Below are 25,913 nucleotides of genomic sequence, written 5' to 3'. Positions count from 1 at the left end.
TACAACGTAGCGTGGTTTCCGTCACTATATTGTCATGGTAGCATGGCATTGCCTGGAGCATTTTTTTATTGTGATTTTGCCAAAAAAAAAATTAAATAAATACGCATTCACCTAAAATAAACCATTTTATTTTCAACAAATTTTCTGCAGCTTACCATATTTTAATGCGAAATAGGTGTTCAAATTTTTTTAACATGAACGAATATGAACGACAGCAGCATTATCAGAATTTAATGAATTACCAAGCATTCTGGCGAGTTTTTGCTAGCAGTAGAGACGGATCAAACCTTCATGGTACCAGGAGTTTCCAGTTAGTTCATTCTTTACAGGGCCCTGCCGCTTCCATCAGTATTCTGCTGTGTGAATGAAGAACATTTGATTCTCCCATACTGACGAAAATACCGGAATTGTCAATTCAATAGTCAGCTTAAATCCATGTCCATCATAATTACCAAAATATGGCACTGGTGGCACATGGCGAGTTTTTGCTAGCTAACTCCAGAAAAGTTGAATGGTTTAATAGTGCTGCTGCCGTTCATATTCCGATTGTCGCAGATACAATTCTCCATTAGAAATGTAACACGGAAGCGGCGAGGGAAGGGCATGCCGAGCAGAAGCCATCTTCGTTTTGTTTTTCTGGAAATGAGAAGAATTTTATCAATTAGGTATGCCTCTTTCAAAAGCGAAATGTTCTTATCAATATACACACCTACCTATGTTATTGGTCCAAAACGCTAATTTATATAATTTATAAATTAATAAAGCGTGATCCGAATTAAAAATCGCGTAAAACTGCTTGTTGTTTTCGTTCATCACCGTTCGACGGCACCCACGGTGGTAGAAGATAGGCTACGGTTGAATTTACCATGGGAGTCAGTAGTACAAGATTGTCAATGCATATAGTAGCGTGGACAATAATGTGGTAACTCATACAAATATTAAGGTTATGCGTACTATTATCGTGCATGGTAAACTTCAACATGACTGTGTGTTTGTTGCTACTATATATTTTTTATCAGTGCAGGTTGTGTTAAGAAAATTATTGCGAGAAAAGAGAAAAATTCTAATTTTGCGGAGCAAAGAAGAAGAAGCAGACTGAGTGTCGGAAACTTCAAAATGGCATGCACTGTACGAAAAGTGTTGATATTTCTTGATATTCAGAATATTCGAGAAATCTAAAATGTTTCAAAATCACATGATTATATGACAAAATGCCTTGAAAGTACTATAAAACTTGGTTTAAAAATATACCGGCATATAACACTCGTTTAAAGTTACATATTCTCGTGGATTTTAATAATCTACATTCACACCGAAAAAATAAACCAAACATTTTTACTGTGCAACAAGTGATTTGACGTTTGCGGAACAGCTTTCCGACAGTCGACCGTCGGACGGACCCCGGTTCGAATTTTTCAATCTTCTCGCAATATTTTGAGCTTTTTAGTGGAATGTCTTCACTTGTCGTAAGACGAGTTTGTACAATCCCATTTGATTCCACCACTTAAGTGTATCTTGACCAAGGAATGTAATTGTCGCTGAAAAAGGCAAAAAACAAGCTACAAAAGAGAATAGCGATAACTCTTTGTCCTCATCTACAGAGGATTCTGATGAATAATTTGCATTTGAAACATGAGTAGCAACGTCTTGAGCAGACTATTATGCACCTCGAGATAAAATAGAATACTGCGGTCTCCTGCTGGTAGCTTCTCAGGTAATCGCAACGGTCACTAAACACAACAGAGTCAAAAACAACAGAGAAAATCTCACCCACTTGCCATGATAAACACTCTCCATGTACTCAGTGACTCCGGTTGCCTCTCACTAATACAATCGAACACTGCTGTCATTTCGCGAAAAGCACGTGGTTTTGTTTTGAGCGGGAAAATTCTGTCTATCTTTTAACACGGCGGCTATCTTGACATTTACCTTCGCAGTCGAGCCTGCGAGTGTAAGACCGCCACAGCACTCTAGAAAAAGATAAGCGCGACAATACAAGAAATCAGTAGTAAACTCTTGTTTTATTCATACCGAATCAGTTGTTTGTAGTATGTTCGAAATGTGTAGTGTAGTAAAGTCAAGACAAAATTTTCAAAACGACTTATCTGCTTTTGTAAACAAAGATTCAAACGACGATTTGACGAATCTGATAGCTCTCCCACGCAAACCAACACCATCAGCAGGTAGCGGAAACCTTCACCTACCTATTGGTGGTGTTCGTTTGCGTGGGAGACCAATCAGATTCGTCAAATCGTCGTTTGAATCTTTGTTTACAAAAGCAGATAAGTCGTTTTGAAAATTTTGTCTTGAAGTCTCTTTTATTCATATGAACATGTTCCACAAGTAGAGAGGACTTTTTCCGTCCCATAATCGGTACACTAAGGATAATCCGCACATAATTATTGGCGAAAATCCATAAAATTTATTTTTAAGATTTAAGTGCTCGCACATAACTATCCACTATCCCAGAATGCACTTAAAACAAATTAGTGTAATACATATCATGAGCAGCTGCACATATTTTTCATTAGCGTAAGAAGAGTTTTATTAGCCGAACAAATGAAAGACAAATGCGTGGTTAACTGATCACAATCTATTAGTGTACACATATCTATTACGTGCAGATTATTCTGAGTGTAGGGAGAGCCTTCACTCCGCTACCAATAGACGAATCCAAGTAATAATAAGAAGAAGACACACGACGGTGTTAACTTTGACAGATCCTACACCACAGCATAGGAAGATCATTTTAAAATGCTTATAATAAATTCTAGACAAATTGTAATTAAAATCTGATTGATGTACGATACGGAAAAAGTTCTGAATTACATATTTAGAAGCTTATCTCAATTTTTTGAATATTTTCCAAAAATGTATCTATCATACAGTTCGGAACTTTTTCCGTATCATACATCAATCAGATTTTAATTACAATTTGTCTAGAATTTATTATAAGCATTTTAAAATGATCTTCCTATGCTGTGCTGTAGGATCTGTCAAAGTTAACACCGTCGTGTGTCTTCTTCTTATTTTTACTTGGATTCGTCTATAGACCTGTGCAGGAGTTCATCAAATTCACTCACCCGATGGATTTTGACATTTGAGCGGGTCGTCTTCTCGAACAAAAGTTCATTTTGCGTTCATTATCCGACCCGCTCAAACGTCATAATTTCTTGGGGGAGTTCATTTTGCGTTAGTCTATGACAACAGCCTACGGCTAGTAAATTTTGCTGCTGCCAGAGGGATGGCCATCAGTTGCACCTACACTCAGAAATATATTTATACTATATAGATTAAAAGTCATTCTAAGGGTCTGTCTTATTTGGAGAATTAAACTTAAAAGTGACAGTTCGAAAATTAAAAATCACCCCGTTATAAGAATGGCTGGTGCTACCCAGCAATTCCAATAGGACATCGATAGAAAATGATTCGATATCTGTCAAAAGTAATCTTCCTCTGCGAGCAGGGTTATTTGATAATTATTGAAATGTCACTTTTAAGTTTAATTTCAGTTTAATTATCCAATTGAGACAGACCTTAAATGGCTATTCGCCTGGTTGACCCCAAGCTCGTATTTGATGCAACAATACTGGGATAGTATAACTTTAAGATAATAGTTCCATAGTATAAGTATGCTTTATAACTGATTAGTTTATTTTGGTTACGGTTGTGCTTTCTAGGTTAAATTCATTACTTTTCCAATAATAAAAATAAAAATCAATTAGAAGTAATTTTTTATTATTTTTCAAAGCCGCATTTTTTACCTATGTTGTTACAATAAATCAGTACAGTTCATATTAGGGAAAACCATAAAATGAGTCGCAATAAATGTGTCAAACTCGACAGGGCCCGAATGTTGAGGTACATGTTCTGTCAGCTGTTGCTTTCCGGGCGGTGGGGTCGATGCTTGCCATGTCCTGGCTGGTCTTGATTCGGCGATTTAATGTGTTCCACCGGGGATGTTTTTACCAGGTTTGTACCAGCGACAATAGAAGAGTACGTCAATTTATTGTGAATATATACCATTCCGCGTTCAGTTCAAAAACCTGGGGAAAATAATACATTGGAATCACCAACCTTTGAAAAACGATGCTATCTTACCAACATAAAATTCGCATGCCTTCACAACTTGATTAAACCCGATGAATGGCGATTTTTTCGCTGTGATGTTCGGCGTTGTAGCTGGCAGCGGATTGAAACTATAATAGTTTGGTGCCATAAAGCAAAGGCCTCGGAATCTTGGAATCTTCGGACAATCGCCTACCACTGCCATACAGGGACATCTTGAATACTTGATAAAATTTTAAGATCACTCGACCATTTTCTATCCTGAATGTCCGCAACTGGAGTAACAATTTCGAATGTTCCAACGTTTCCCGTGTCATTTGCGATACCTTTTCAATATTTGCTGACCACCTCGGAATACTCCGATGCACATTTTCACAGTGGATTAATGCTGTAAAATGGAAAAAATACCTTTAAATATCCGCCTGGGTTTATTTTTAATTATGTACTTACATTTGTTTCGTTCGTCTTTACTTTCTAGTCAAACAGAAGGAGAGCGGCGTGTAGATTGGCGCCATGTTTTTCAACATAAAGAATGCAATAGTAAATAACTTCACGCTATTCCGTTATAGTATAAATTATTATCATTGTTAGTATACTTTTTAAACTATGCTTCGTATAACATTAGAAAATGTCAAAAATGTTTAATTTGAATTCTATTTTAGTTTTATTCTATTTCTGAGTGTACTTTGCACGAAAGAACATCCGAAAGCACACTTGGAGACACCCAAATGGTGAAACTTGCAACCAGATAGACCATGTTCTGGTGGATGGGCGCCATTTCTCGGATGTTAGATGATCCCCACCGATGTGTATCCAAATGAGTGTCTAGTATAGGAACGAAATGCGTTCATATTTTATTTATGCATTTGTTCTCGCACCGGTTATTTCTATCAAGGTTGTTGAAGTGCAATCATGCTTCGCACCGGTGGTGAATATCCGGTTGCTATTGAGGAAAACACGGAAACAAATAAAATCAGGAAAAAATTATTATTTATTTTCAAATCTTTCAGAACGCGCTCCAACTTTTGTAATATAAATATGTGCGTAATGCATTTTGTGATTATCAGATTAGCTAGACACACATCTGCTAGGTGGCGCTAACTTATATGCAATAATTTAGTGAGGTGGATATCTCGAGATCTATAAGACTTAGAAAGATTGTGTCTTCTACAAAGTTGTTCGGGTAGCCATAACATTTATGATAGAGACTAGTTTAGTTTGGAATTCATACGTATAGCTGCGCTAGTGTATGAGAAATAACCTGTTAGGTTAAATATTTATAAATCCGTTAGAGTTAGAAAGTGGCCATCTTCTACAAAGTTATCCTAATTATCTGTTAGGTTGGTTATTATGTAAGATTTAAAAGGGTAGTCAAAACCAGAAGTTTAGTTTGAAACCGCAATACTCGTTGGCGCTTGAGTTGAGTCGAATAGAGTCAAGTACGAGACACTGAAGATGGCCTTACTATAGAAGTCGAAATAAATATCTGTCAAAGGTACAACCAAGTGGTGGAATTAAATGGAATTGATTCAATATTCTTAAAATTCCCGATTTTGAGATATTTAACCTATCAGTTTATTTCTTATACACTAGCGCCACCAAGCGGTTATGTCTTAATCTAAACCTGCGTTGGTCATAATGGTTTTGACCACCCGAACAACTTTGTAGAAGGCGGCAATATTCTAAAAATTACATATTTTGAGATACCTGACCTATCAGGTTATATCCAATACACTATCGCCGCCAAGCGGTTGTATTATTAACTAAACATGCTTTCGTCATGATAGTTTTAATCACCCGAACAACTTTGTAGAAGACGGTAATATTCTTGAGATTTCAACTATCGAAATATCTAACCTTTTAGGTTATTTCCAATTCACTAGCGCCGCCAAGCGGTTGTATTTCAAATTAAACTTGTTTTTGTCATGATGGTTTTGATATCCAGCGATTGTCGGCGGAAGGAGTATCGGCTGAGTACCGCCAGAAGCTCGACGAACGGATAAGTGCAATACACGTTAGCGACAACATCAACGATCTATGGGAGTCGATCCATGGAGCGGTGAGCACAACAGCACGAGAAGTGGTAGGCACTGCACAGAGGCGACCCAGGACGGGTTGGTTCGATGTGAAGTGTCAGAGAGTGACAGACGAGAAGAACGTTGGCAGAAGCCGGATGTTGGTGTCAGGTACCCGATCGAATAGAGATCGGTACAAGGAAGCAAGAGCAGCCGAAAAACGAACCCACCGCAGGAAGAAAAAAGAGTACGAAGAACAAGTTATTAGTGAGGCGCAGGAAAAAATGGAGCAGAACGATATGCGGAGGTTTTATGAGTCTGTCAATGGCGTGCGGAGAAAGACAGCGCCATCTCCCGTCATGTGCAACGACCAACAAGGGAATTTGCTGACAGATAAAACTGAAGTGGCTGCCAGGTGGAAGCAACACTTCGAGACTTTGTTGAATGGAGGAAGTGACGGTGCATCGGTGAACAGAATAAATATTAGCGACGATGGACAAGCTGTGGAGTCACCTACACTAGATGAGGTTAAAAAGCTGTTAAAGAGCTGAAAAACAATAAGGCTGCGGGGAAGGACCAGCTCCTGGCTGAACTTCTCAAACATGGCAGTGAGCAGCTTTATGAAGTTCTGCACCATATTGAGTTTCTCACGTCCGAATGTGTGAGTGGCGATAAAAGGAAGACAAACACTCCTAGATGGTGCAACTCAGCAAAGATTGGGTAAAAATGAGTAAATTTCCATATATTTTTTGACTCTTTTGAAATCATTGTGATGACCCGAACATTTTTGAGGTTATGAGCAGAAGGAAAACAAACATGTTTTTACACATGCCGAAGTGCACATTAGTGTGCGAGCGCTAAACGTCACTCATCTCTATTATGTCGAAAATATGGGAAGACGAGGAAATGCCCACTAGCTGGTTGGACGGCCTCATTTGCCTTCTATTTAAGAAAGGGCACAGACTGGAGTGCGCCAATTACCGAGGAATAACCCTCCTTAATTCGGCGTACAAAATTATGTCCCGTATTCTGTTCAACAGATTGAGACCGCTTGAAGAGTCCTTCGTCGGCAAATACCAAGCAGGTTTTCGTGCGGGCCGATCAACGACGGATCAAATGTTTACCCTGAGACAAATCCTTGATAAATTTCGGGAGTACAACTTGCAGACTCATAATATGTTTATTGATTTCAAGGCGGCGTACGATTCAGTGAAACGGAATGAATTATGGCAAATTATGCTTGAACATGGAAGAATTTTGGAAAAATACTTATTGCTGTAATTATTTTTGAAGCCTGCGTCTGGGGCCTGTCGTTATTCTTCGTTTATTATTATCCTAATAAAAACTTGATAATATTTAGTGAAGTCTCGATGCCAATTTAGGCATTTGTTGATTTGATTTCTAGAACACATTATTTATTTTTGGAGTTATGCTTGTTAGTTTGAAATTATTAAAAATTATCATGTTCTCTCGTATGGTACAAAATTCTGGAAACAGTCGTTAGCACCAGGCCACCTTTTTTCGTCCAAATTTCGGTGCTGCTAAAGTGGATGATGAGTCACCTTCCATATCAATTGACTTTCGTTCACACAGTTTCATATCCCGCAAACTCAAATCGTCAAAAGGAAAAATACTGCTGAACGTGGAGCTTCGATGAGAGTTTTGTGTTGACCGCGTATTGTCGCTAACATTTACACCGTTGTCCTTTTGTACCAACAACTCACGAATTTGATTTGACGAACCAACCACTGTCGTGTCCTTGGCCTTCTCATTCATAAGCTCCTTCAGTTGTTGGTTTGCAGTTTCAATAGATTTGATGTGGGTTTCACGCACGTCGATCAGATCACGCTGGCGCTGCATGTTATCAACTAATTTATTCTCAAATTCAAGGATACGATCTTCCAGCAAACATCTCAACTGTTGTTCTCTAATCATTGCTTCTTCATTCCACTTATCCTCCCACTTTGATAAATTATGCTTTGCTTCCGATTCATACATAGTTTCGATAGCAGTTTGTTGTTCTACCTCCAAATCGTATTGCAGTTGGAATTTCTTCCGCAGGTAATCAATGCTCTCGTTTGATTCTGGGTTATCAATGGCTATCCTCTGTAAAAGATGCAGGTCGTGCTTGAGATCAGTGCGAACCGCTTCCGATCGTTCTCGAAGTAGCATTTTGATCCGCCTTAGATTGTGCATAGCTACGACACGATCACGTCGTCGGTCGTTGTACACTCGGAGCTGCTCAAGCTCTTTTTCGAATTCTGTCTTTTTGGTATGCAATCGCATTTCATACATTCGCAGTTCATTCATTTCATGTTCCCTGGATTTTAGCTCTTCCATGTAAACTTCCTGGTGCTTTCTGAGCTCTTTAATCTGCTGCTCTCTTAATTTGTTCTTTTCCAGCAGCATTTCTTCGTGACGTCGAGCTTCCTCGTGTAGGCGAATCTCCCGTTCTTGATTTTCTTTCCGTTCTTTTTCATTCTGGAGCTGTAATTCAACCTGGCGATCCAGCCAGTTGAGTTTAGCCATGGCTTGATTGGAGTTTTTCGATTCCAGTATCACGGCGTCCCGATCGTAGCCCATGCGCCATTTGGTATAAAGCCGAGCCTCCAGATCCATGCGCCGCTTCGCCTCTTCAGCGTCGTTCAATCGAGTGCGTACTCCTTCCAGAAGATCCGTTGGAATTGGTTTTGGCTTAGGTCGACATTTTTCTAGAAAAATTAAATAGAAATTATTAGAAAAAAAAGCCAGATTAATCCACCTAGCGGCGATGATGCCTCGTACATCATAATATATCAATATATCAAAAAATCGCATAAGAAAGGTAAAAAAAAGCAAGGAATATATCGCATTTTTTCTATCATTTTGGATTAATTAATATGCATTGCCACTATACTTTTTTTTTTTCGATTTTGATTTTTTTCCTTGAAAATGCAACGTCCGACACACACACTGACACATCACTGTGATGCAGCCCAGCAACTGCTGTGTCAGACAGTTGCTGAATGGGGGACGGATATCGCCATCATAGCGGATCCTTACCGGATACCCGCCAGGAACGGTGATTGGGGCACCGATGGGTCTAAAATGGCGGCGATATGGACGATCGAGCAGTTCGGACGAATGCTGGATTGTTTAACGGCTAACTTGATGGGGCGCAGGCCGGTGGTGATACGGGGGACTTCAACGCTTGTGCCGTGGAATGGGGAAGCCGTTCCACGAATCAACGGGGGCAGATCCTGCTGGAATCACTGGCCATGTTGGATATGGACTTGACCAATGTCGGTACCAAAAGTACCTACAGCTGGAACGGGGCCGAGTCGATAATCGACGTTATACGTTCTGGAGCCCTGGCCAAACGAGTAATTCGAACTGAAGGGTAGATGATGGCTACACTCACAGCGACCACCTGCGGTTCGCTACAGTATCGACAGCGGACGGAAGAAGGGGCGAGGCCTCGTATGTGGAAGACATCATACTTCGACGACGAGGTGTTTAAGGAAGCGCTCCGCCGCGAGCACAATACTCTCGGTCTGAGCGGTGAGCAGCTGGTAACAGTACTCTCGCGTGCATGCGATGCCACCATGCCTAGGAAAGTCCAACCTAGGAATGGGAGGCCACCGGCTTACTGGTGGACTCAAGCAATTGCGAACCTGCGCCGCGCCTGCCTACGGGCAAGGAGGCGGATGCAGTGAGCACGCACAGAAGAGGAGCGTGTTGAACGGCGGGTGGCGTTCGTGGCTGCTTGAGCCGCTCTGAAGACTGAGATTAGATCAAGCAAAAAAGCCTGCTTCGAGGGTCTGTGCCAAAGTGCTAACGAGAATCCATGGGGTGACGCCTATATTGCCGTCCCAAGCATATGTGTCTCATGTCGATTTTTATCATTTTTGAGTTTTATGCACCAAACGTTCTAAATTAATGTATATTTTAGTGTGAACAAATAAATACTCATAGTTTGTTCGAAAACTTGGCGAAAAAATATCGGGTCATTTTGTCCCATTGTAGAATTTCCAAGCATAACTGTCCCATTGAAACAAATTTCATACAACATGTATTAAATTACTTCTAAGAGGCCAATTTTCATTATCAAATCATTCAGAGAAAGAATATGGGTTGTGGTATAGTTTCAATGGGTAAATAAGGTTAATCCACCTAACACCGTTGATGCTTTTCTTGTACATCATGAAAATTGAAAAGTAATAATTGAGGCATATTTAGATGATTTATATTAAAACTTAAGTGAGAATAGTCTTTAATTTTTATTCGCATTCTTTGTATTTATTTACACTTTTTCTTTTTTCCTTATTGGCATTACTATTTTTGCATTCGTATATGATGAGGCAAAAAATTCCTTTGACCGTGAGTCCAATCAAGCCACCTAAGCATCATCGCTTTGTAGTCGTGCTTCTAAGCACGTCATTTGTTTAGTGCATGTCTTTCTGCTCCATTTCTATTGAAGTGAAGTAGTCATTTTTTATTCATATATTTCTCAAGCTTAATGTAAAGCCTCTTTAGATTAAGGTACCGCTATTTATACCCTTCGAAAAATGGCTTATACCAACTCTCAAAGGCGCGCCCCTCAATCAGTTTCGGCTCAACAATAAGTGGTATAATACTGATTTTGACCATGCATCGGTACTGAAGTTCAAATATATTTTTGCTTCTTTATATGAGTTCCGAATTCGTTTTTGTATAGAGATCTGATTTTATTGCGTTTGGCATTTCCGAATTCATATCCGCTTCTTTCCTAATTAATCAGCGCTCAGGAGCTTGGAGCTTCATGTCGTCGGCTTCGAAAACCTAAGATTGAGTTACGTTTTTACAATTTACTCCATTGACTCCATCCAAAAGGAGCAAAAAATGGGTCATCTAAAAGCAAATTATAGTCGTTCCATACTCTTCCGACCATCACTCATAAGTATTAACAAGAATAGTAAGAACTAGAGCACAGTGTGGTAGATCTTACTCCGTAATGCAACACAAAGTGTGTCTACCCAGCATTACAGGCTCCGTTAACTGCCTGGCTAATTGCAGGCCTGGTAGCGTGTCACTTTTTAGTGACTTGGTCACTTTTTTCGGGTCAGTCACTAAAAAGTCTCTTTTTTCGACCTCATGTCACTAAAGTCACTTTTTCTCGATAAAAGTCACTATTTTCAACTATATTTAAACTATTGACTAGGTTTCGTTAATAGCATCGTCGCGGAATTAAAATTCATGACGGATTTAAAAAAAATGATCATTGTAATTTTTGGCCCGAAAGCTGTTCGCAAATTCTTAGTGACTTCAAAATCGCTTTGAATCTCGGCTATGAATCTCTAATTAGATTTCTAACAGCGATTAATTTAAGGGTTTCGTGTCACAGTGATGCAATTGGGTATGCAAGCAGGATGGGCACAGGGAAATGAGAATATAAATATATTCACAGGGCTAATAGTAGATCCTGCTTAATTTAAAACCTCTGTTCAAAACGATTGAACTCTACATCTTATCAATTGGACTGTTGAGTATTTAGATTCATGTTTCCAATATTTCTGATATGTTCATCCTGATCCGACTGTTACCGACAGAGTCGGCAACAGTAAATAATTAATAAATTTAGATTCTAAACGAATAAAAAGTATCATTGCAAAACAAAAATATAACTTTTAAGAACTATATCTATAAACTAATTAGAATAGGAAACAAATAGAAGTATTATTGTTAAAATATTTAAAAAAAAACTTAAATGATTAGCTTACTGTAAAATATTTGAGTACCTCTGAAATTAAATTCAAAATTTGTATGACACAATCTAAAAGTAAACCCCTCGGTTTATATGAAATGGGAATTATTTGAACCCGACAACACCAGACGCGGGAGGAAAGGAGACAAGCTGGAGTAACGGAGGAGTGGTGGAGGTGAAGGTAGGAGAGGAGATGGTTATGGAGAGATTGGAAAAAATAGGCTGAAGAAGGGACTTCAGTCCGGGATAGCTAGCAAGCCACACGTTGTTTCGGAAACGCTAGACAGAAAATTTTACGGTTTGAAGTGGTGTGTTCTTTTCTGAGCTTGTCGTATGCTCATTGTGTGAGGTGGTCAGAGTTGTGCTCTATTAAGATGGAGACGAGATATCCACGCCGCAATCGAACGAGACCCTTCCTCAATACCAGGACCACCGAATTCCTAAACCTAGTGTCAATGGCTTAAGGAATATTCTTCAACCCTGATCCACGATATCGGCTACTTCGTGCACGGCGCACATCTCGGACAAAAGTCAGCTAAAGTCAGCCAAGCCTACCAGTGTATAAAGATTATCCGCCAATACGACCTGCGTCGTTCTCTCAACAACGCCATTCGACGCTTCCAGTAGACTCCGGCGACCACCACGTGACTGCGGTTCGCACTAGGTATGTCTCCATCTCCCCTCCTGCGACATCAAAATGGGCCCCAACGAATAGGATAAGAAAAAGACTAAAATATTGTAATATTACCCCCCCCCCCCTATTAATTATAGTCTAAAAATGCTCAATTCAATATTTTATCTTTAAAACTCAAAAGAGCAATTCCCCGATTTATGAATATTGGCCTTCCCTAGTTTGCTCGATAGTTGGCAGGTGAGTTTAGGGTTGCTCAGTTTTCCCCCGTCCAAAGCCGACCCTGAGGTAACTTTTATGGTGAGCTGGCCTAGGCGTATGGACGTCGACACCTCAGGACGTGTGGATGTCCATCGGTAGTTACACGACACAATTTCAGATTATAAAATAGTGAAACTTCTTCGTATTCTGTTGATATGTCCATGAAACACCTTTATGATGCCTTGTCTTTCACATAAGTACCATTAAATATTTATTATTTGGTGAAGTATCAATATCTTTTCAAAAAGGTGACAAGACGTGCAAGGACCAAATATTATATAAAAAATGAGCTGAATTTATTTGGAACTGGTAGGTAACAAATTCCTTGCACTTCTATGGATTATGTACAAATGATGTTTTACTTAAAAGTGTCGGATTCCATGTTGATTTTTGGCCTCATGCTCTACAACAATATCTGAATTTGCCTATGTGAAAATAATGCTCAATTAGGTCATAACCAACGTTGACGACCTTGCCTCACTTTTACCCAAACTAAAAAACTTTTTTTTTATAACATATATGTTTTACTCACAAACATATATATATATTGAAACATAAAAATATTCATGTTTGATTAAAAATGGAAAAATTAGAATCTCTTACATTTACTACGTAGATAGATTTTTCACATATTTTTTCCCACTAGAAGCAAAATGGATGGTCTCTCGACATCTGCTCCGATAAATACTTAACAATTTTTCAAAATATATTCTGACGACAATTGGTACAGTCGAAACTGCATAAACTTTGATATTATATCAAGAAAAATCGTGAATTTTGTAGGATTTTTATTATATTGAGATTGACTCGCCAGTTGGTAGCTTGAACTTCTTGTTTGGGCTTTTTGAAATTCTGAACAAAATCCTTTGAGTTTCGTAATGATTCTTAGGTTTTAGATTTATAACTTTGTGAGTCAAATTAAATCTATGTCGAAACATTATTTAAATAAATTTCTATCATAAAAAAGTGCCATTTTCAAACAAGCAAAGATTTTCCGAATAAGTTCGAACCCATATTAAACATTATTGCACCTTATTTTATATGACTTGCCTTCTTCTTCTTCTTCTTATTGGCATTACATCCCCACACTGGGACAGAGCCGCCTCGCAGCTTAGTGTTCATTAAGCACTTCCACAGTTATTAACTGCGAGGTTTCTAAGCCAGGTTACCATTTTTGCATTCGTATATCATGAGGCTAGCACGATGATACTTTTATGCCCAGGGAAGTCGAGACAATTTCCAATCCGAAAATTTCCTAGACCGGCACCGGGAATCGAACCCAGCCACCCTCAGCATGGTCTTGCTTTGTAGCCGCGCGTCTTACCGCACGGCTAAGGAGGGCCCCTTGCCTTAAATTGTGTTTTTCAGTGGTTATAGGCGCGGATAATACAAAAATAAATGAAAAAGATAATAAAATTAAGCAAATTCATCAATTTTCATTAGTCATAAGACGAACTATTCCATTTAATTCCATCAGTGTCTCATACTTGACTCGACTTGAGAGATTAAAGACGCCATTACCGTCATTACTGTTGAGGTCAAAATACGTATACTTGTAAAAAATGCAAAGTAATGGAATTAAAATAATTCATGACAAGTGAAAACATTGCACTAAATAAGCACACACTTTTCTTTTCATAGCATTTGTTGAATAATGTTTTGGCAATTCATAATTTTTGCGGAATTTATTGCCCCTTCAAATTGGAATTTTTGACCAAAACATATTAGAGAAAGATATAATTTTATTCGAAACCCTTATCGTAACGTACTTATTCGTAACGGCCTTATTTACTTCATATAAAAGTAAATTTTTGTCACTGCAAATGCAATTAATAGTCACTATTTGGTCACTTTTTCTGCAAATGAAAGTCACTATTTGGTCCCTTTTTTGACAGTGTTGGTTACTAAAGTCACTATTTTGAGCGGCATTGAGCGCTACCAGCCCTGTAATTGTTTCACCCCCCAGGCCATTTATCCCCTAAGCACGGGTCGCCTGACACCTTGGGACTCGGGGTTAGGGACGTCATATTGTCAGCTTCAGTGTTGTACCGAGCCTGGCGATATGACCGGATTTACACCGTTACGCACTACTTCAGAGTATCCATATCCCAGCGTAATAGTCCTTACCCTTATGTAAGGTATAATATCAGACACACTCGTCCCCATGTCAGCTTTTCTATACACATTTTTTTCTATGGAGCGTAAGAGCCACCTCCCCAAAAAGCTTATTAGTGTACGTTAAAGCTTTTAGTGTACGGCCCCTTACTACAATACGCTTTAAAAAAAGAGCTAATGCATCTAATTTGAATCAGGCTATTGACTTCTCCAAATAAATGAAAGTGTGCGTGACTTTGCTGTATTCCTGTCAATGTGTGCTGTCTCGGTTCGTGGAACTGCAAATCTCTCAACTTCATCGGGAGCATACGCATACTCGCCGATGTGCTCAAGGACCGTGGATTCGGCATCGTAGCGCTGCAGAAGGTTTGTTGGAAGGGATCAATGGTGCGAAAGTTTAGAGGTAATCATACCATCTACCAGAGCTGCGGCAACACACACGAGCTGGGAACAGCTTTCATAGTGATGGACGATATGCAAAGGCGCGTGATCGGGTGGTGGCCGAGCAATGAAAGAATGTGCAGGTTGAGGATCAAAGGCCGGTTCTTCAACTTCAGCATAATCAACGTCCATAGCCCACACTCCGGAAGCACTGATGATGATAAGGACGCATTCTACGCGCAGCTGGAACGTGAGTACGACAGCTGCCCAAGCCACGACGTCAAAATCATTATAGGAGATTTGAACGCTCAGGTTGGCCAAGAGGAGGAGTTTAGACCGACTATTGGAAAGTTCAGCGCTCACCGGCTGACGAACGAAAACGGCCTTCGACTTGTTGATTTCGCCGCCTCCAAGAATATGGCCATTCGCAGCACCTACTTCCAACACAGCCTCCCGTATCGGTACCCCTCTTGAGGATTGCTGGAATACAGTCAAAGCAGCCATTAACGACGCAGCGGAGAACAACGTCGGGTATATGGGTCGAAGTTGACGGAACGATTGGTTCGACGAAGAGTGCAGACAGATTCTGGAGGAGAAGGATGCAGCGCGGGCGGTCACGCTGCAGCAAGGTACCCGGCAGAACGTGGAACGTTATAGACGGAAGCGGAGACAGCAGACCCGCCTTTTCCAGGAGAAGAAACGCCGCCTGGAAGAAGCGGAGTGCGAGGAGATGAAACAGCTGTGCCGTTCTCAAGATACACGCAAGTTCTATCAGAAGCTCAACGCATCCCGCAAAGGCTTCGTGCCGCGAGCCGAAATGTGCCGGGATAAGGATGGGAGCATCTTGACGGACGAACGAGTGGTGATCGAAAGGTGGAAGCAGCACTACGAGGAACATCTGAATGGCGCTGAGAGTACAGGCAGTGAAAGTCAAGGCAGCGGAGGAGATGACTACGTCAGTTCAGCGGACGATGGAAGCCAACCAGCCCCCACCTTGAGGGAAGTTAAGGATGCCATTCAACAGCTAAAGACCAATAAAGCACCTGTAAGGATGGTATGCGAGGAGATGAAACAGCTGTGCCGTTCTCAAGATACACGCAAGTTCTATCAGAAGCTCAACGCATCCCGCAAAGGCTTCGTGCCGCGAGCCGAAATGTGCCGGGATAAGAATGGGAGCATCTTGACGGACGAACGTGTGGTGATCGAAAGGTGGAAGCAGCACTACGAGGAACATCTGAATGGCGCTGAGAGTACAGGCAGTGAAAGTCAAGGCAGCGGAGGAGATGACTACGTCAGTTCAGCGGACGATGGAAGCCAACCAGCCCCCACCTTAAGGGAAGTTAAGGATGCCATTCAACAGCTAAAGACCAATAAAGCACCTGTAAGGATGGTATCGGAGCTGAGCTCATCAAGATGGGCCCGGAAAAGCTGGCCACTTGCCTGCACAAACTGATAGTCAGAATCTGGGAAACCGAACAGCTACCGGAGGAGTGGATATATAAACAAAGGTTCATCCGCTTGCTGCGGGAGATAGGATGAACCTCATGAACCTACCACCGATAAATGTCAAATTGAATTCATTCGATTAAGTTTTTGAGGTTATGTTTGTTTGGTGTAAAACCTTATTGTTATTGAAAACGCAGCCCGAATGCAGCTGTCAAATACATTGGCTGCGTTTGTATGTACTGCCGCAATAGACCTGTGCTGGAGTTCATGAAATTCACTCACCCGATGGATTTTGACATTTGAGCGGGTCGTCTTCTCGAACAAAAGTTCATTTTGCGTTCATTATGCGACCCGCTCAAACGTCATAATTTCTTGGGGGAGTTCATTTTGCGTTAGTCTATCAGTTGAGTAGATGGCAGTGGTGGGCCAACGTATTATCAAACCGAATTATAGCCGCCAACAAAATTGGATTTTTCTCACAATCCATACGTTAAACCAAATATAGTATATTAACAATATAGTCCACTTCGTAAATCCCCATATATAAGGCAAGAGACAGCACATTAACGCCATCTTACGTTACAAAAGGCAACTAACGCCTAAAAACGATAGCCAAGGGGTGCGTTAATTGCGAAAATTATACTAATTTAACAATTTTTGAAAATTTGAATTACATTTTTTTAAATTTTATTTTTAAACTCAGATATCAAAATGGGGTCATGGGATGATTTCTAGCATATTATTTTGAAATGTTATGTTGCATATTGAATTATACGTTTAAGCACCCCTCGGAATGTCTCTTCACTACTTTGCTTACCTTTTGTGACACCGCGGCGCTACTGCATTGTCTCTTCAAATCAGTCAGAGTGGACTATATTGGTAATAGAGTATATTTGGTTAAACCTAACTTCGGAAGTGGTGCGCTGTTTTCATTTGGTGATGTGTTATATAGCGCACTACTTCCGAATTTAGGTTTAACGTATGGATTGTGAGAAAAATCCAATTTCGATAGCGGCTATAATTCGGTTTTCTACTGAATTTATAATATATCAATTCAAAAGTTTTCACAGGATTTTCGATAAAATTTGTTCTAACCTAAATATCTGTTATCTGTGGTATAACTGTTTTTAGTAGCTTCAAAATGTATAGCAAAAAGATCATATCATAAAAATTGACAATTTCGCAATTAGTTCTCAGTAAGCCATCAAAGATGGAATAAGACAGCCATTCGCCGAAGAAGAAAATGCTCAATTGGGCTCAGTCTGTTAAACTGAATACATGCTTTGATTATGTACGCCGAGTTCAGAAGGTTATTCTATTTGTAATTGGTACATTCTAGTCTGTACTCTTCCTTAAATATCGAGCATATTGAATTCCCAAAACATTTTTAAGTTATTGAGCAATTACTAAGCTTATTTTAGTTGACATGACAATTGGGTCCTAAAATAAAGACTCGATATTCGATTTTCTTTCAGGGAACGATGAAGTTAATCATCCCGAACTTCTTCTTCTCTTATTATTGGCATTACATCCCCACACTGGGACAGAGCCGCCTCGCAGCTTAGTGTTCATTAAGCACTGCCACAGTTATTAACTGCGAGGATTCTAAGCCAAGTTACCATTTTTTGCATTCGTATATCATGAGGCTAACACGATGATACTTTTATGCCCAGGGAAGTGTAGACAATTTGCAAACCGAAAATTGCCTAGACCGGCACCGGGAATCGAACCCAGCCACCCTCAGCATGGTCTTGTTTTGTAGCCGCGCGTCTTACCGCACGGCTAAGGAGGGCCCCAATATCCCAATCATCCCGAACGCGCTAGTTTTTCTTCTGACTCAAAAGTCCAAACGAACATTGTTTAATTGGAAATTTTAAAATAGATGAAAAATGCTTCCTCGACACTTTTGGTCTTGTTTGACGTAAGGAATAATATGATTCAGACGCACTAGTAAAACACCGCAGGGAACTTGATTCAACCTTTGACAGTTAATATATGGGCTTGACGTTTCGGGCTGATGGTTCATTTGTTCTGATATGTTGCCTTTAAAGCAACAAATGTTGCTCAGCCTAAAACATGCCTTAAAAAGTCTCAAATACAAAAATATACTTGTCATAAGACCAGGGCCGGATTTATGGGGGGGCCGGGGGGGGCGTGGCCCCGGGCCCCCACAAATCTTATGTACCAAAACCAACCTTTTTTGTACATTTTGGGGCCCCCCGTACCGTCGGCTCCGGGGCCCCCTTCCGGCTAAATCCGGTCCTGCATAAGACATAAGACGACTACACGGTAATATCGGAATACTCATTTTAGGAGTACTTTTTAATCACTTTTGAGAATATTGACTGTACGTCAAATTATGCGTACTTTTAGGGAGTACTTTTTACGCTTTTTCTAGTATGTGGATGAATTGAAAAATGCGTAAAAAGAAGGCTATGTGAAGTAAAGAAAATTTTCCCGTGCGCAGCTCAATATCAGCTCCAATTAGTCAGTTCTTGAAAAATAAAAGTCTGGCAGGTAAGTAATATTTTCCCAATGTTTCTAAAAATTATATTTAATGATTATTGTTGTCCTCAGGTTAATGAAAAGTCCCTGGGATCATTCCAACCGATTTTCAGCCATTAAGAGCATCCAGGACGTATATAAGTATAGAGTCCAGCCGAAACCTGCGAAGGCCATCATTATAGCACTAAGGTATCGCCTGAACACAGCCGCACCGCAACCCGAAGAAGGTGAAGAATATCGTCAACGATAACCGCTACCGCCGCGATCTCCGACGTGTCAGAGCAGGTCAGCGGCCCACCACGACGGAGAAAAGTCAAGATGCCACCGTGGGCTCCCATGAAAGCAGGATAGAGGTTTAGGTGTCGGATCGAAGGTTAAGTAGCACTGAAGTATTTATAAATTTTCGGAAAAAAATATTTATTTTAATTTGAGATTGTCTTCTGTTTTCTAATAAAAATGATCTAAGTTGAGAAAATGCCAGTTTTTTTAATTCAAATCCATGCAAGGGTAAAAAGTACACATTATCCTTCTATTTTCGGAGTAAAAATGATGCATTTTTATCTTGTATAAAAGGAGTAAAAAGTATGCTTTTTTTGACGTATGAGCTATATACTCATAAATGAGTAAACGAAATATACTCCTTTTAGGCGTAGTTCCATTTTTCCAAGATTATGCGTACTTTATAGTGCTAAAAGAGTATAATCGGTTTACCGTGTAAGTCGAGTCAAGTTCGAGACACTGAAACGACCTTACTGTTGAGGTCGAAATACGTATCTGTCAAGGTACAATCAAGTGGTGGAATTAAATGGGATGGTACAAACTAGAAATACTAGGTTATATGGTTGCTAGTACAAACTCGTCTTATGACAAGTGAAGACATTCCACTAAAAGCTCAAAATAATTGTCTACACAAAAATATAATTTTTACTGACTCATATTATTATCAGAATTTATATAACATCAGTTCATGTATTCCTGATTGATGCAGTATCGTTTGCAACCATAAATGATGTAGGGCTTTAGGACCCAATTTTGAAAATGAATAATATCAGCAAACACTCCAAATAATCTAAACGTTGTTTCCACCTGAATTTCCAGGTACATTTTACGTGCACACGTAGCTGCAAATGCCTCAGAAAATTCAGGTGAAACCTACGTGTCCGGTGAATTTCATCCAAAACTCAGGTAGAACTTACCTGATTTTCACGTAGAATGAAAATTCTATCGAAAAATCAGGTAAAAGTTACGTGAATTTCAGGTGGAAAAAATCTACACTAATAAAAATCGACACAAATAAATTTTATGTGTGCGTCAATAACCACCCGCTTAAGACCCCCGCACATAGGATACGTTTGCGTTGCGTTTGACACATTTCCCATGGAAAAACTGTCAAACGCAACGCAAACGTATGCTATGTGCGGGGCTCTTTAGTGTACGTATTTTTCCAGGTGGAAACAACTTGCAGATTTTTTGGGTCAGAATATTCAAGTTGAAATCGTCACACAAATCAAAGAAAATTGGTGTTCTATAATCTTTATATACATCGCCGCATTCAATACCATGTGCACATTGTGCATTCATATCACCCAATATAAATACTGGAAATGATAGAATGGTCCAAAGCTATCGACTGTTAAGTGAAGCGTTTGGTTGAATATAAACAGAAGCTATGCAAAGGTATTTATTCTTTACATTTACTTGGCAAGCGATGATTTCTAAGCCATTAACAACGAAATGTGAATGAACGGAACGGAATGTAAATTCTGTAGAAGGAGTACCTAGCACTTTTTGATACCCCGAAAGAACGCCACCATAATGATCATCCCGATCTTGGCGAATAATGTTAAAATTGTGGAAGTTGATTTCATGTTGAGCCATGCTTCACAGAGTGCAAACATATCGCAATCAGAATTGCGAATCAAAAACTTGAACATTTCTAACATATTTTTCAGACTGTGACAGTTTCACTGCAGCACAACGATTGGACGGAATATTTTTTTTTTGAAGAGCGAATTGCATTTTTTTTCTTTCCTTGATTCTCCTGGTCGGGTGTTTCTTGGAAATATCGGTTCTAGCCAATGTCGGGAATGTCTTACTGCAGCAAGAATCAAAAGAAGCAGTAGAGACCGGTTGCTTCGGGATTTTAAATAAACACTCAGTACCCTTAGAACCCTTAGATTTTAGCAAGCCGTTATGGAAGACTTTTGTTCTCATACGGCTTGATCCCGGAGAAGATGGTTGCTTCCGGTTGGGCACGTGTACCTCCGCAGAATCATATACACCACCTAGCACATAACATGCCGCCTATAAAAATCCATGCATATTTTCCGTTTATGTATCTAATTGTCAAATTTGCATAAAGCATCCACCAAAGGCACATAATTCAAATATATGTTTGGATTATAAAGACAACAAATCTAACGAGAGTTTAAATGTTGGGGATAAAATTGCACCTGTGCAGTGTACAGGTTGCACATGCAGAAGCGACGCCTCTGCTTGCAATTAGGTTCTGCAGCGTCTGTATCTAACCTAAAACTGATGACAGATTAGTAGTACTTCGCGTTGGACTCGGGGGCAGCCAACCAATCACGAACTCGATTCTTGTCGGACTACGCGTCGGAGTCAGTGGAAAGTACTACTGAACTGTCAAAAAAGTTCATTTGACGAGGACCGAATTCATTCGTGGCGTCATACTGCAGAACCTACACGGTTAGATCAGACAACTCAAAATGAAGTTCAAACAACTCAAAATTAAGTTCATTTCACTTAATTTGGACCGTTGGTGGGGGAAGCCAATTTTGAGTTCGATGGCCCAACTCGGATTTGAGTAGTTTCCGTTTGATCACGTGTGAAAAAGTACCTAAATATTAAGTTGTTTCCACCTAATGTTAAGTTCAAATAGGTTTAAACAACCTAAATTTGAGTTCAACCCCTCTAACCTAGCGTTGGCTTCCCCCATCGAACTGCTATCGTTAGGTGGTTTTCTTTATCTGTTTTTGACATCAAAGGATGGAATGAAAGAGATGCCAGATCGAAAACAACTCAAAATTTGGGTTGTTTGATCTACCCGTGTAATAGACTAACGCAAAATGAACTCCCTCGAGAAATTATGACGTTTGAGCGGGTCGCATAATGAACGCAAAATGAACTTTTGTTCGAGAAGACGACCCGCTCAAATGTCAAAATCCATCAGGTGAGTGAATTTGATGAACTGATGAAGCACAGGTCTATTAGGTTCTGCAGCATGACGTCACGAATGAATTCGGTCCTCGTCGAATGAACTTTTTTGACAGTTCAGTAGTACTTTCGACTGACTCCGACAAGGGTCGAGTTCGTGATTGGTTGGCTGTCGCTGAGTCCAACAAGAAGTACTACTGGCCTGTCACCAGATTGAGGTTACGTTCAGACGCTGCAGAACCTAATTATATTCATTAACAAAAAGGTTGCACTAATATTCTATCCATAATGCCACTGCCAGATTGTTAGATTGTAAAAACACACACACACATACATATACATAGACAGACATCACCTCAATTCATCGAACAGAGTTGATCGACATGTAAAAGTCTGCCATCCGGGCCTTCAAACAAACTTTTTTTTTATAGTGAACATATGTATATAGTCTTATCATTACCGTTACACAGAGGCAAAACATTGCATTGAATGCAGGAAGCGAAGCACTCACCCTTAATCTCTCGCTGGAAATCATCCTTTTCCTGTTGTAGCTGTGCTCTCAGTTTCTCTCGTCGCTCATTATTAACGGTTTCCTGCTTTTCAGCTTCCTCTCGCTGCCGGGCGGCATCTGCGGCCTGTCGATAGAACTGTGGAGAGTTCCATGAGTCAAATCGCGATGTTATGCGACTCCATTGATCGTAATACCGCTCGACAGCGGCCGACTGCTGGAACTTGATCTGTTCGGCCTCCCGGCGTTTAGCTAGAGCTGCCTGTATCTTGGCACTCATCACGGTAGCCGTCGCACGGGCACTGAAATAACAAACCAGAAATACAAGAGGTGGCGTCAGTAGAATATTGACCGATGCTTTAAATTATCATTGATGTGATTGTACACTGTACATCACACTTTAATGATAACGCAGACACAATCTTAACCACTCAGAAATCCCCGGAACAGAACTTTAGTCAGTGATGATTGGCGGTATCAATTGTTTCATTGAATAAATCCCTATACTTGAAAAATAGCATTGCTCTGCAAGCATTTTTTCCCCATATAGGTAGATAGAAATTTAAGCAAATATATAGGACAGTAACTGGGATTCTCATGGAGGCGGGGTAATTGTTTTGCAGTTCACTTCCAGTCTAAGCAAATAGAGCAAAACAACTAGTCACGAATGTATTGTTGTAATACCTACACGGACAGATAAATCAACCCAAACTTTGAGTTCAATATACGCACTATTGAGAATATCGCACAAAAAATTTACCCAAATTTGGGTAGTTTTCCCATTCTCATGGAGGCGGGGTAATTGTTTTGCAGTTCACTTCCAGTCTAAGCAAATAGAGCAAAACAACTAGTCACGAATGTATTGTTGTAATACCTACACGGACAGATAAATCAACCCAAACTTTGAGTTCAATATACGCACTATTGAGAATATCGCACAAAAAATTTACCCAAATTTGGGTAGTTTTCCCTTTCTTTCCCATGATTGCTATCAAAACTAGAGCAAGATGCAAACACCTCACCGAGGTTGCTCAGCCCAATAACCCAAATTTGAGTAAATTCAATATTCTCTATTTTGGGTTGATCAAGGTCCGCTTTGGATAAATTAAACTCAGCTTTGGGTATATTGTTTACATGGGATTAAAGGCAAACTACCTAGTGCCAGAAAAGTCATTTTACTCAAATTTGGGTTATTGGCCCAAACCACGGTTTTGAGTGCAAACAACCCACTTTTGGGTAGTTTTGGTTTTCAGTGTAGTTACTGTATGTTCAAGTGGAGTAATCTTCAGTTATGCTACGTTTAGACAAGGCAAGTGAATTGAGCAAGTCGCTTGAATTGAACGCGAGCTGAACGTGTAAACACCTTAATTCAATTCAATTGAACGAAAAGAAAGTTGAACATGTTCAACTTTTGGCAAGTCAATTGAATTCAACTGAGTTGTTCAATTCACTTGCCCTGTCAAAACGTAGCATTATGCTACGTTTTGACAGGGCAAGTGAGTTGAACAACTCAGTTGAATTCAATTGACTTGCCAAAAGTTGAACATGTTCAACTTTCTTTTCATTCAAGTGAATTGAATTAAGGTGTTTACACGTTCAGTTCGCGTTCGATTCAAGCGACTTGCTCAATTCACTTGCCTTGTCTAAACGTAGCATAATAGTAAACAACTGATAGTTGCAAATCAAGACAAAATTTTCAAAACGACTTATCTGCTTTTGTAAACAAAGATTCAAACAACGATTTGACGAATCTGATAGCTCTCCCACGCAAACCAACACCATCAACAGGTAGCCGAAGGACTCCGCTACTTGTTGATGGTGTTGGTTTGCGTGGGAGAGCTATCAGATTCGTCGAATCGTAGTTTGAATCTTTGTTTACAAAAGCAGATAAGTCGTTTTGAAAATTTTGTCTTGAAATGAAAATTATGATGTGTCACTTTGTGCTATTCATGGTTACTCACTGAAAATAATACACACGTTCACACAACGTTCTTTTTCGTGTGGATCGAACGTGTTTCATCGACCGTCATTTTCACTTGCCATCCACGTTTAAGCCACAAGATATAAATATGGATTGATACCACATGTAAAAACATTGAATATTGACGTGTTTTGAACATTGTTTTCCTAAGCAAAGATAGGTGGAGAAAATAATATGGCGCTGTAAGAAAAAGTTTGTGAGTGAACACCGTTCGAATATCGCGAGCATATTGCTTTTTGGAAATTTTGTTTTAATATTGATTTTATTTAATACGAATAGCTGAAATGTTATTTCTTTCTGCCAATCTCGTATTTTAATGTATAAAAAGGTAAGTTCTTGCTATATAATTCAAAATTATAAATTATTGAAAATATTTCCTACTGTTTCAGGTTGAACCTTGAAGTTCGGAACTGGTATGATGGCATTGCATTGAATTATTCAATATTATATAATAATTGAAGCAGCAATTTTAATAGCCTTTACATCTTGGGAATCTTTTACACAGAATTTTGCTGGTACACAAGAAAACATATAAATATGTCTTCCTGTTGTAATGATTAGCCAGAGGTTATTATTTTGTGTTAATAAACTATTATTCAAAAAAAGCTAAATTGATATGTTTCATTAGCATATGTGTTCGAATGATTATACCTTTATTTGAAAATTATGAAGAAAAACACAATCCCGAAATCTGACATTTTCCACAAAAACAATCCATGAAGAATTAACGTGTTTCCCATTTCTATTCTTGATGAAATTCCTCTGTACCGAACGTTTCATTATTTGACGTATGCGACTGGAATTACACGTTATTTTAGTATGGTTCACAAGTAGTGAAAATTCACGTGTGAAACCAGTAGCATGAGTGTGTAGATTGTTTTCAGTGTAATAACGTGGTGGATAGAATCGATTTGCTTGTTGAACTGAAGCCAAAACTGCCTATAGACTAACGCAAAATGAACTCCCCCAAGAAATTATGACGTTTGAGCGGGTCGCATAATGAACGCAAAATGAACTTTTGTTCGAGAACCGCTCAAATGTCAAAATCCATCAGGTGAGTGAATTTGATGAACTCTTGTGAATTTGATGAACTGAGCGGTTCT

The 25,913-nt window shown here is 39.6% G+C and overlaps 1 protein-coding gene across 3 annotated transcripts in view; it reads right to left on the bottom strand.

Annotated features, from left to right (window-relative positions):
* Positions 1-7,364: 7,364 nt before the first annotated feature.
* The window catches only part of LOC134219797 (trichoplein keratin filament-binding protein), a 280,474-nt gene continuing 261,925 nt past the window's right edge, over positions 7,365-25,913 (bottom strand). For all 3 annotated transcript variants that reach the window (XM_062698661.1, XM_062698662.1, XM_062698663.1), the window contains 2 exons: positions 22,833-23,131; positions 7,365-8,794 (listed from right to left, as the gene is read on the bottom strand). In XM_062698661.1, the coding sequence (XP_062554645.1) occupies positions 7,584-8,794; positions 22,833-23,109 (1,488 nt within the window). In that variant the 5' untranslated portion in view covers positions 23,110-23,131 and the 3' untranslated portion in view covers positions 7,365-7,583. The remainder of the gene's footprint in view (positions 8,795-22,832; positions 23,132-25,913) is intronic.

Source organism: Armigeres subalbatus, chromosome 3 (assembly GCF_024139115.2).
Source record: "Armigeres subalbatus isolate Guangzhou_Male chromosome 3, GZ_Asu_2, whole genome shotgun sequence".
Lineage (NCBI taxonomy): Eukaryota > Metazoa > Arthropoda > Insecta > Diptera > Culicidae > Armigeres > Armigeres subalbatus.
Note: the sequence above shows the minus strand (reverse complement) of the source record. Positions and strands in the feature narration are given on the sequence as shown.